The 13,517-nt window shown below is 34.1% G+C and overlaps 1 protein-coding gene across 1 annotated transcript; it reads left to right on the top strand.

The window, feature by feature from the left end:
• Positions 1-624: 624 nt before the first annotated feature.
• On the top strand, positions 625-1,856 carry LOC113782171 (heavy metal-associated isoprenylated plant protein 6-like). Its single transcript, XM_027328079.1, has 3 exons — positions 625-696; positions 1,001-1,082; positions 1,381-1,856. The coding sequence occupies exons 1-3, from the start codon at positions 685-687 to the stop codon at positions 1,854-1,856; spliced, it is 570 nt and encodes a 189-aa protein (XP_027183880.1). The 5' UTR covers positions 625-684.
• The last annotated feature ends 11,661 nt before the right edge of the window (positions 1,857-13,517 follow it).

Below are 13,517 nucleotides of genomic sequence, written 5' to 3'. Positions count from 1 at the left end.
ATGCTCGACTCGTTTACCACAAATGAGCCGAATTCGCACAAGTTCGAGAAACCTGTAATTTCCAGTTTCTATTCTTCTGACTTATGAAATGACATATAAATCCTTCCTTATCGAGTCCAAGTGAGCTATTTGAATAACAAACGATTCCAATTTACTCGCTCGTTAATTAACCGAATAAATTTATAGTTCGAACTCAACTTGTTTACTAAAATTGATAAGCTGAGTTCGAACTTTATCGAATCGAGTTCAATTGAGTTTTTGAACTGCTTGTTCTGTTTAGCAGCGCTACGTACCTACCTTACCTTACGTCATACTACTAGCAAGCTGACAATCTTGATGATGGCATCAAAATTCAACGCCCCTTTCGTTTCATTTCCACTAGTACTGCATGCTATCCGGTTGCTATCTTTCTGCATGAAGTCCTCGCACTTTTTTCTACCTAATAGGGTCCTACTATCTGATTCAGCTATTTATCAGCATCGAGTTTAGTATATTGCTGCCTACATCCCTTCCCCACTTCCTTACTCTTCCTTCTCCGACAAATCCCAACCCCCACCCCCCCCCCCCCCCCTAAAAAACAAAAAAAGCAAAAAAAAAAAACTTCCCATTTCCAACATTTATCATTTGGGCTGCGGATTCTTGATCAGATCCACCTATCGCCACTGACTGCCTCCCTCATCAACTATGGCTGAGAAGGTAAGCCAATTCTCTTGCTAGCTTTCCAAACCATCCCTCAAATGTTTCGTGATATTGTTTTGCATCTTTTTTTCCCCCCTTTTTTAGTGTTTGCTCAGTCTGGAAATTTTAATTGCAAGTCTATAACAGCACATACAACGTGAGATATGCTTCGTTTTATGTTAAGATCTCTAACCACATGTCTCAGCGTAAACTAGTAGTACCATATAATTGTGCATCTCAATTTTACATTTTTTGATTGTTATATATATATATATATGGATCGAGTTTGATTATTTTGCTCCGATAATATGCAACCACACAGTTCACTGAAATGAGACTCAAGGTTGATCTTCAATGCCCCTGCTGCTACAAGAAGGTCAAGAACATCCTCTGCAAATTTCCTCGTGAGTCCCTTATAATTATCAATTCTATCTCTTATGTTTTCATTACCAGTACACTAGTAGTTCTTTAGTGCAAGTACAGTTGGTTGGAGGACATCCACCGTTCCACCGACTACGTACATAGGCATGTGCACCACCATGAGTTACAATTTCTTTGTTTCCTTTTTGGGGTCATTTTTCAGCTGAAGTTAGGTAGTGTGGCTTATGAAACTACTAGTGATCAGTTAGGGGCTTTATTTTGTGTGGACAAGAATTTGAGTTTTTTTTTTTTTGGGGTGATGCTCAATTTTTTGGACAAGAGAAATCCGAGACCAGGTATATGATGAGAAGCAAAATCTGGTGACCATCACCGTGGTGTGCTGTAGCCCGGAGAAAATCCGCGACAAATTATGTTGCAAGGGTGGCAAAGTCATCAAGAGCATTGAGATCGTACCAGAAAGAGTAGTAGAACATGGAAGAAAACCAATAGTACACGCAAAGCCCGAAGTGCCGGAAAAGTCAAAGCCATCGCCAGAAAAGCATCCCAAAAAAACTCCGAGGGCACCTGAACCGTGCTTGCACCCGCCAGTTCCAAAGGGGTTCTGCTGTGTCCCATGTTCGGAAGGGTACGGCGGGGGACCATGTTACCATGGGTACGGGCGGCCCATGCCCCCGCCACTCTGTTATGTTAGCTATGGATACGGGTGCGGGTGCAGGTGCGGGTATGGGAAGCGGTATCGGTACAACTTCTGCGATTATTTCAGTGAGGAGAACACTGAGGGTTGCACGATTATGTGAGACCAGAGTAGAGAATTCGATGGGATGACCTTAGTGTGATTCTACTGATATGATGTGAACAGCATCCAAATTAATCAATTAATTTTGTTTGGTGAGAGGTACATGCGAATGCATTGAAGCAAAATAATACTAGTATTGTGTGGTAAGGGCCTTAGGCCCCTCGTAGGACCTATAATATAAATGGAAGAAGAAAATAAAACTAATGTGTACTCTATGATTATGGGGAATGGAGTATGGAGAGAGAGAGAGACGTGGGGGCTTATTCAAGTTGGAAGTCGCTTAGAATAAGCTTTCATTTGTACCCAAATGAATAAGCTTTCTTAATTGTCAAGGTACACTTTTGTAAAGATATTTGAGTCGTCGTTCAAATATTGTATAGTTTAATATATCAATAAAAACTTCTATTGTTTCTAGAAAAAAGAATGTTGTTACATCAAATTTTCTTTTCAATATTTATAATAACATAATAAAAGTCCTTTTCGATCATCATTGATATGCATGCGTTAAAAGTGCATGTACTCTCTTCTTCTTCTTCTTCTTCTTTTGGATTTTATTTTCTCGCTTTGTCCTCTAGTAGTACTAGTAGTGGTTGTAACTATGTGCTAGCGTAGAGGTTTCGGATACACATCTTCTTTCCCGTCTCTTCATTTCTTAAATCTCTCCATTTTTTGCCAGAAATAAAATTTAAAATAAAATTACAAAAAAGAAAAAAGTAGTAATGTGCTAGTGTAATGGAAGGAATGCAGAAAAGAGGTAGTTAGTAGTACTTGACATTTGGTGAAAGTAAAAACGCATATGAATTTGCATGCCATCTCTCGATGCATTCAGCGGGTGAATTCGGGGTTAGATTAAATGGACGTGGAATGTGTGCTTCGGTGAAAATATTTTCAAAAAAAAAAAAAAAAGGGCATTGGTATGATGTGATGAGAGCGTTTGGCGAAATGAATAGTAGGATTTGGTTCGGGTGGTGATTGAAGCAACGTCCTCCAAATGAACCGACCGCATGCAATAATATGTTTTTTTTTTTTTTTTTTTTTGTTGTTCATGCAATAATAATGTTAAGTTTGGTCAACAAAAGAACCAATGTTAGTATTAGGGGTGGGCGCAAGTCGGGTACCCATCCCGTCCATCATTTGGCTGACTTGACCCGCACGTTGCGGGTTAGTCATTTTCTAATTCTTATTCACCCTGCATATTAACGGGTAGGTTACCTGCTGAAATAGGATCAAATCAACGGGTACCTGTTTTGTCCCACTTATCATTTAATTTTTTTTTAAAAATAATTTATACTAATTTAATTATGTATTTTACACATTCATCTAAGATTTAATAAAGATTTTTTCCTCAAAAAAAGCCTCCCACTAAGAAATGAGCATGCGAAGAGAATACAAGAAAAAGGAAAAAAATTAAAAGAATTCAAAATCAATAAAAGTTTGAAATAAGTAGCGCATTTTTTTTAAATATATGTTCCACATTAGTTAAAATCTTTTCTATAAAACATAAGATCATGACCTCTATAAATGAATTTTATAAATAAACTATAGTCTCTCATATTTGTAATGCAATTTGTTCAATGAAATTGCTTATTTAGCTCTAAAAATATTATTTTATAGTATGTGTATAAAAAAAATAAAAAATTATACATGTGGGGTGAATTGGGTACCCGCGAGTTTTTAATTATGTGACTCTAACCCGTCCCACATTTAAGAGGATACCCGGCCCTCTTTTGAGCTGCTCAAATAATACATATTAAATATCTTAATTTTCGAATCAAATCGGATCGGATAAGACGGATTTTTGAATTAACGAATAATTTTGCCCACCCCTAGTTAGCATGATCATCAATTCAATTCGTCGACCAACCTTCCAAAACACCATAGCATTGCAGTAAATGGAGTATATAGTAGCAAAACAAGACAGAGACGGACTCACTCACTCACAGTGTAGTAAATTGGTTTGGTTTGGTTGTCTGTAATGAATTGTCACTCAGGCGACCAGGCTGTCGTCCTGTTGGATTATTACAAAATAATTGAGGTCCGTGCGACGTGGAGTGAGTAATCCGTTATCCTTCCAATTCCAAATCCTTTCTTTCTATGGATCCATTCATTGTGGTCTAAAGTAAAAAGGCATTTACTCTGTAATGATAACATCTCTATAATTTAATCTAATCTAGTCTAGAAGGAGTAAAAGCCGACAGGAGTTGAATCATTATCTGAGGAAACCATCGAAAGTGACAGTCATATATAGTGACAAATTAATGGGAGACAATGATTGAATCTTTGATTTTTAATCTTGGTGATCACCACTAGAGGTGTCAAAATAGGTGACTTGGGCGGGTTTGAGTTGGGTAAAATCGGTAATGGGATAAGTGAGTCAACCCATTTATACCCATTTAATTATATGGGTATAAATGGGTAAGTCAAACAATGAATTGGGTAACCCAATTACCCATTTATAACCCATTTATTTTAATTTTTTGTTAAACTCATTTAAATTCATTTTTGCAAACTAAGTTATCAATTTATAACACTCTTTGTACCCATCATTAGTTTTAAATATTTACTTATAATGCTCAATAAGCCTAATTACTAATTTTTTTTCCATTTATACTCTATGTCGCAAAATTACATATTATTTAATAATTGAATAATAAGAATAAAAAAATTTGAAGTAAGTACTATAAAAGTTAATATAAAAATTTAATCCAAAAATTTTGAACCCCTAATATTTTTTTCATATATAAATTTAAATTTTTATTTTAGAAAGATAAGAAAAGAGGCTAAAACTTATCATAAATTGGTAATACTAAAAAATGAGCAAGTTAACAAACTAAGAGAAAATAAAATAATAAGATAAAACTAACAAATAATAATAATGATGAAATAAAAGTAGTTAACATCATGATAAAATGAAAATTTGAAAAAAAGGGGGGGGGGTGGGGGAAGAGAATTCTAAATGAGTTAATTGGGTTTGATGGGTTACCCAATAATACCCATTTAATAAATAGGTATTATTGGGTAACCCATTTATACACATATACAAAAATTTAAAATTTAAGATATCCATACCCATCTATTCATGGACAGGTAAGGGTAAATTTAGTTAAGTGGATTGATTTGCCACCTATAGTCACCACCAACCCAAAGGGGGTTGGCTTTTATCTTCTGAAATTGTATTTTGAGCTACTAAAAAGGCTTTTACTCTTAATTCTCAAAAAAAAAAAAAAAAAAAGCGTCTTTGTGGCAGGGGGTTTTGGTTGGGTGTCGCATGAAAGTGACCACTGGATTTGCAGTCAATTAGTGACATACTACAACTGTAACTTGCATTGCAAGTCTCTGAAAGTCCTGCTATTTATTTGCATTTGCAGCCGTCAAAGAAAGAACAGAGTGGTCGCGGTGATTAGTCATAAAAAGTAACCGTTTTGAGGGTAGGATAGGAAGGAACAAAGTTGCAAAATTGCAACCGAACACCCCCGGAAAATTATGAAAATGCAGAATCTTTTCCTAGAATTTGGCTCTGTTTGAATTAACTGCTTTTAGAGATGTTTTTAAAACATTTTACTGTAATAATGTAGGTGAAAAACTTTTATGGTAGATGTTTTTAATGGTATTTTTGAGGTGTTTTTGAAAATATATTTTGGGATATTTTTAAAATTTAAAATTTTAATGGAATATTTTTAAAATTTTATAAATCTTACAACCACCTACCCCTCCCCTCCCCTCCCCTCCCCTCCTCCCTCCTCTCCACGCGCTCCTGCCACCCCCCTCCCATTATGATAACATAATGTACTTAAAAATGTTCTATATTTCATAAAACCTTTGTGAAGTGTATGTCTAATAAAGTTTTGCATCGTGTATTCTTAGGCATATCTTTATTTATTATACAATTTTATACAATTAGATGACTTGTAAAATGATAAATCTCAAGCTGTAGACGATTTTGAATAAATTGATTCACTATTGAAGCATTTAGTGATCAATTTAAACATTTAGCTTAACTTGATTTTAGTTGGTCCAAAATCTATAAATCAACACATTGTAAGTCTAAACTAATATTATTGCACCTCTCATATAAAGTCCTAACTCCGCCGCTGCAATATAGTGTGCTTGGATAGAAGATTAATTGAAAATATTGTTCAAATAATATTGTAGCCTTTTTTGTTAGAGCAACTTGCAGGCTATAAGTTACGAGGTTAAATTGTCATTATGACAAGGTGGCGCACTACCTTTGCTAGACATACTGAGTTTGCCAACAATCAAATTTTATGATGCTCCAAGCTTTTCCAGCTTATCTTTATCATGATGGCTGATTTACTGACTATTGCGGAATAGAAGTTTCTGATTTCCCCATAAAAGTAAAAAAGAAACAAGTGGGGTTGAATTACACTAAATACAGTTCCATCTAACTTGAAACTCGATTAGATAACTTTCGAGTAGCGGCTGCGGATTCTCTTGTCAACAAAAAAAACTTAGAACTCGATTGTTTTTCTATGTTTTCTGCAAAGGTCTTTCGAAGTTGGTTTACAATAATTCAGTACGAATGTCGGGAAGACAAGACAAGATTAGCAACCTTTTACCATAAATCTACACATAGATCCCTCAAACATAAGATGTTGTAAGGGCACCTCAAAAAATGAAAGAAGATATATCTCAAAATTGGTAAAATCTTAAGAAAAAGTATGTTACTCCATCCATATATTAAGTTAGCATGCGACAAAAAAAAAAAGCAAAATTAAACTAGCCCCTGATAACTAAAGAGGAAAACAAAATAATGGTAGCTAATTAACAATGGGCTTGTTTATTTGGCTCCCTCAGCCAGAAGTTATTTTTTAGGCAAAAGTATAATTTTTTTTGAGAAAGTATTACAATTGAGGGAATTGGATATTAATTTTTATTTGGTGTCCTAATGGTGCCAAATAGGGAAAAAAAGGTCATTAGCTAGAAATGTTTTGTAGTGGGGGCAGTACCTTCTGCAATTACTTGTGATGTTCATATTTTTATAATGCTTTATAATCTCATCGTTGATTCGTTGGCAACTGCAAAAAGTATATTTTTCTTAACTTAAATAACAAAATAATTATTGCCGAAGAAACATTTGATAACCCATTCGTTCATCACTAGTCACTAGAACAACTGCAAAATTTCACCAAATAAAAAAAAATGGAGCCTTGTGCTTAAGAGAAAAAAAAAAGAGCAAAGAATGTAAGAATAGGAATAACAAATAATAATAGCATTTGACCTACTTTTGATGATTAATATATATATTTAAGGATGCAAACAGTCAAGTTAACCATCACATGATGTGTCGAAGTAATACCTTTTTTTTTTCCTTAAAAAACACCCCATGCAAGTTATTTAGTGAATCAATAATAAAGTACACCAAGTTTCAAATGAACTAAATTGACTAAGGGTCTATCTGACGAGTACCCAATTTCATTAAAATATATTTCAAGTATCATATTTTTAGAAATCTAAGATTAATTGAAAAAAGTAAATAAATGCAATGGAAGTTAGGCAAAATTAACTAGGAAAAGAATATAAATGCAAGAAAATATAATAATTGGTAATATGTGCACATACATGGTAGGTGAATTTTAAATGTGTTAACGAATATCCAATTGGCACTGGTTAGGAAAACCAAAATTTTGCTTTATTTAATACTCAATTCTTATCATATAACAAAACTAGACATATAATTATTAACCTTCCAAAAGTTTAATGGAGGCAAAACTACTACTTTATTAAAATTACATACGTAATAATAATATTTTAGCGTGGGCTCATACTGCCACCATACTAAATCCGCCCACTGGCTGTGCCCTTAAGAATAAGTTGATTCAGCCAGAGCTGGTGGTGCAGGAGCGCGAATTACGACTGCTGCTGGTGAAGGGTTGCTGGACTTGGACTTGGACTTGGACTTGGTGCTTGGGGAGTTTGAGGGTCTAGACATGTTGCCCATGCCGGCGCACTAAAACAAGTTTTGATTGAAACAGTTTAAAAGAGAGTGTGGCATTTAACGAAGAATAAGGGAAATAGAATTTAAAAAAAAAAAGAAAAAGAAATAGCATGTGCTTTGATTCTTCATTATTTGAAAATAATTGTCGTGTATTCTACGCACAAATTCCAAATTTTTTCCTTTGATGCATATAACAGCACAACAAAATGCTATAGTAAAATATAAAAATAATTTCCAAATACCCTTCGAGTCAAATGACAAAGGAATAACATAATCTACCTGTAATCTCTGCCTTTACTCTTTTAATTATGGAATTTGGCAATAATAATACTATTCGTATGCTTAGTTGATACCTTCGGATAATTAATTCTTGGACGCAGTAGGGAGACATACCCTGTGAATAATGCAAAGTATAGCATTACTGCCATAATTGTCAATTTCTCTTAAAGGTTGGAAGATTCCTTGGCTGAGTCCTTTCATAAGGGCTTTTAGTTTATGATTGTATAAACATCTTCAGAAAAGCCTACAGAAATGGTGGTAAATATAATCAAGTCATTAAGAACTCCACAGACAAAATCAACAGAGCCTTGCGCGGTTCTGCTCTCACTTAGAAAGAAATAGAATTGCTTTCAAATTTCAATCTGAAAGCTTAATAGGATGATACACCAAAGAGGTTGAAATTAAAATCAAACTCCTAAAGGTATAAACTTGAGCATTATGCCTTCGTGGGAAAAAAAAATCGATAATTAAGTATATGGATAAATATGCACGAAAAGATGATGGCTTTTGAAGGGAAAAAAAACACAATGAATAAACTTGAACCCAATTCAACTTGTTGGCATTAGAAAATCAAATTTAATTAAGAAAAAGAACTTTATAGATTGTGTCATTGACAAAGGAAAATTACATACCTTAGAGAAAAATCCACCCATGGTGAACAAACTAAGAACTCCCACAACAGTGAATTTTCTATTGTAAAAAGAAAAAAAACTAAAGCATATGGGTCAACCATGCTAACTTTTTTATTTATATAGGCAGTGACAGAATCTTTTTGTGATTTTTTGGTATGTGCTGTAAGATAAAATCCCCAAGTTCTTTCAATCTGCCATATTCTTGGGATTTCAATTAATTTGGTATAACCTCGTTAAAACTGGTCTTAGAAGAATTTCCTTTTCCTTGTGTAGTAATTGTAACATTGAACATGTGAGACAGGAAGTGGCTAAGACTTATAACCCCTCTTAGGTTGAATTAAATGACTTAAAAACAGTGAAGGAAAGTGCTGATTTTATAGGCTTATATAGGTTCAAATTGGCACAATTTTATTCTAAATACTCTTTTTTGGCACAAACTTAATAAATCCCAGGCATTTTTCTTTTCATTTGTCCACTTTTTAAAGTTTTAATAACTCAAAATTTCGTTGATGAAAATAAGAATTCTAAACCAATAATAAAGCAATGAAAAAAGCATAATTTTCACGAGTTAGTATTTCAGGTTATAAGTTATGTTGTGCGAGCATAGATTAATAGTTTGCCTGAATGCCTGTAATTACATAGGTGCTAACCATAACTTAGAAAGGAACAGAAGAGCTACACGCCCTTTAAATTTGTTATCCTAATTAAGTATGGATTAAGCTTCTACCAAATTTGGGAATGACGAAAAATGGATAAAATCGTGTGATTGGTTTTTGATTGGCATATAGAATGCGACATTTTGTTGGCATATAGAATATGACATTCATAATACTTTTCAATTGGTAAGCACTCACCGAGCCTGATTTTCAGAAAGATTATCAAATATAAATGAGAAGCAATTCATCAAATCTTTGTGATTTGTTGTGCTTTTGGAAGAATTTGATCTTTATAATATCTTGTGAAGAGTATGTACTTCTATCCCATGTGATTGATCCGAATTTGATTGAATCCTGATTAATTAAGTGACATTTTATCAATGATTGATTAATATTTTTCACTAATTGATGATTGGTTAGTATCTTTTATTAAAAAAAAAGTATTAGTATCTTCTATTAATTAATATTCCATTCAATCAAATTAATCAATCAATTAAGTCATAGATATTATTCTCTATAGTAAGATTTTAGTTAATGTATAAACCCTAAGAATTTAATATTTACAAGTAAGGATACCTAACCTAATCTATGAATACCCTCTATACTCCATCTTTAGGGATAATTTCAGAAACCTCCCTTGAATCTTCTGACAATAGCAGACAGCTCCCCTAAGATTTGAGAAATTACAACCACCTCCCTTCTTTTGATGGTTTATGTAACAAAATAGATCCAATAGCCCAATTTTTCATTTTAACTATCCTATATGCCCTCTTTCAAATTTTAAAAAAGTTTCTTTCATCTCTTTCTTTAGCTAGCCAACGTCTATCACTAGCCCACCAATGCTTGGAAGACCACTTCTCTTCATCCCCAAGGCAAGAAGGAAGAATTATTCAGCAACATTCATTCATGACCAAGTTGCCTCTATATCATTCCCCCTTTTTGGCCATGCCATCAATAATCTATTCTGATACTCGAAATAATCAAAATCGAAAACATCTTGTTATTTTAAACCCAATCTAACTCATTAAAAACCTATTATGATTTACCCATATATCCCACACCTAATACCATATCCTAGAATGTTGGCAATTATGTTATATGTTGCTTGTACTCAAGAAAGAAAATAAAAAGAGGAAAAGAAAGATTATCATGACATGAGAAGCAAATTGAAAAGTAATTTCACATTTGGGTTTTTGGCAAAACAATTTATTTGTGTAATTGACATTGTTTATATCAAATTAATATGGTTTAAGTGCTTAACATGAGTTTTGTCTTTTTGGCATATAAAAATTGATTATTTACCAATCTCTATACATTTTTTCATGAGAAGAGAGAAATGGGAAGATAATTTGGCAATGAAGAAGAGGAAAATTTGTTGGTAAATTAGTTAGGCTCGAAATTGGTCTAAGGAGGAAGAGGAAATAAATACTAGCAAATTGGTGAATACCATAGAGTAGAAAGGAATAAACTGGTTTGCGGGTTTAATGCTAATCAGGAATCTTCTTTTATAAATTTCCTTGTTTTCTTATAAATGGGTTAAAGTGTTTTGCGAGGGTTATTGAAGTAATTTTGCACCATTATGGGAGGTAAGTGTAATTGTCAAAACCACAAGAAAACTGTCTAAAATTGTCAGAAACCTCAAGGGAGATTTTTGAAATTATTCCCCGTCTTTATGGCCATTTTTCTAGTAAGAGATAGACTAAAAGCTCTCTTCCTCAAAACTAAAATATTTTCTAGTAGGTATATTATTCTATTGGGAAAAAACAAAGGTGTACGGAATTCAATCAATGATTCGTAACAATGGCTTCACTGCCTAATACATGTTTTGTGTATTATCTGTTTAACATTAGTCACTTATTCACCATTATGAGTAACATCCTATCACAGGTAACACAATTAAGACTTTTAAATTAATTCAACAAAAGAGTTAGTAGAGAAAGGAAAACCAGAAAACACATTCCCCCGGGGGGGTGCCATTTTGCTAGGACAGAATTAAACTTTCTTCCGTAGAAATTTAAACTTTCAAGGACAGAATTATTTAGAAACTTTTAAAGTTTCTGATTATTTCACTTTGCGCTCTTAAAGTTTTAAATATCACACCTACTAGAATTTTGAAACGTACTGGGTTAACATTTTGAATCAAAAAAGTAAAATTATTCTGGTCAAAAAAAGTTATTTGTAATGGAAAAGCCACAAATTCAAGATGGTGTGCATTTCTGTTAAAACGTTTATTATGAATAAAAGCAAAGGAACAAAAAAAAAACTCCACTCATGAACTTGCAAAAAAAAACTATGAAATTGCCTAAAACATGTGTTTAATTGTCAAATATTCTTACAATTGCTCATAAAAATTTGTCCAATTTTTAAAAAATTCCTCTCTTTCATTATATCGTATCCTAAGAATTTTGTATATTTTAAACCTACCTATCATTCCATGAATAACAAACCAAAAATCTAATTCCAATTACATTATTAGATAACACTTTTGTCCCCTTTATGTATGTGTTTCAATTAGAATTTTATAATGAAGCGAAAATTAGTCTATCTAAAGTGAAAACTTTTTCTCACTAAAAGGCTATTTTTGTCATTTGAACTTTTAATGAAGGATAAATCGGTTACTTAATCAATTACTTGAATGGAGTTAATTTGGCATGCAAAGTGCAACTGATGCAATAGTTCATAGAGGTTTTCTTGCGTTTAACCCTTTTCTTGACCTGAGAGCATGATAAAAGGAATTAGCCACAATTAATGACGACAACATAAAATCCTTTGTTAGGAATTAACCACAATTAAGTAATAAAAGGATAAAAAGGTAATAACTTTTAAATAGGGATTTCCATCTCTCATTCTTTCTGTTGCTTGTTTCCTTGTTACATTCCCTTATTTCTCAAATCAGAACACAATTACCCCTAAAAACCATTACATTCAAGGAGATGAACCCAAGAGAAAACACCAAAAGAGGATTCTTGCCTCTTCTAAACTCTATCAAAGTTCAGTTCAGGGAATCCACTCTCACTCCCAGTAGGCCAATGTACCGAACTATAGCGAGAAAACACTTTTGCTTTGACAAAGTTAAGTCAAGGGAAGGTTAAAATTTTAGAGAGAGAGAGAGAAGGGGAATTGGCAGATCGGTCTAATTCTAAGTGTGACGGAGAGAATCCATCCATTACTGTCGCATCAATCATTTCCAACACATTTTTGAACATTAACACTAGCAGGTAGAGAGGCGGGGTAGGGTGCAGGGTCTGGACTAAAAGCGGGGAGTGACAAGCCTGCTGGTGCTAAAGGGGGGAACTTCAGCAGTCCTAAAGTTCACCAATAATCACGACAAGAACATTCCCCACACCTGAAGTGATGAAATCTGTTGGCATCTCTAACAATAGTTTCACGCCCTGTAACTAATGATACATGTTTAGCAAAATCGTGAGAGTCTCTGCAAGCACGGATATTTTTGAACACCAAAATAGAAGCATTATTTGGAGTTGAAATTAGCCCAAAGGCGATTGCAAGTCTCTCGCTGTGATCAAGAAGCTGTTCCTTTCGTTCCACCAAATTGTTGGATGCAGCTTCTTCAGTGGTAAAGACAGAATCCTCATAGCTACCACAAGAAAATTTTAATTCACATAGCTTTTGGTATATCTCTTCTGTTTGAGGGTGCTGCCTATCACCCAAAATAAAACGATGCACTTCGCCCCTGATTGTAATCCAGCTGCAGCTGACCTCCTTTTTCAGATCCCTCTCGGCCATCGTCCGTCTTACAAATGCAGCTTCATCCCATTCCCCATGCGAAGCATGTAAATTAAACATGAGTATGTATGCAGCAGTGTCATTGGGGTCCAGCTGAAGCAGTTTTTCAGCTGCAACTTTTCCAAGCTCAAAATTCCGGTAGATTGAGCATCCACCCAATAAACTTTTCCAACTCATAGCATCAGGTTCAAATGGCATCGCTTCTATCAAGGCGAGTGCCTCACTCAGTTGCCCTGCTCGAGCAAGTATATCAATCATACAATCATAATGGTCAACCGTCAGGTCAATGCCATACTCACTGCTCATTGACTCCATGTACCGCTTGGCTTCTTCGACCAATCCACAATGGCTACACGCTGTAAGAATTGCTACAAAGGTAACGGAATTAGGCC

This window comes from Coffea eugenioides, chromosome 9 (assembly GCF_003713205.1).
Source record: "Coffea eugenioides isolate CCC68of chromosome 9, Ceug_1.0, whole genome shotgun sequence".
NCBI lineage: Eukaryota > Viridiplantae > Streptophyta > Magnoliopsida > Gentianales > Rubiaceae > Coffea > Coffea eugenioides.
The sequence above is the reverse complement of the archived record's forward strand: the minus strand, read 5'-3'. Positions and strand labels throughout refer to the sequence as shown.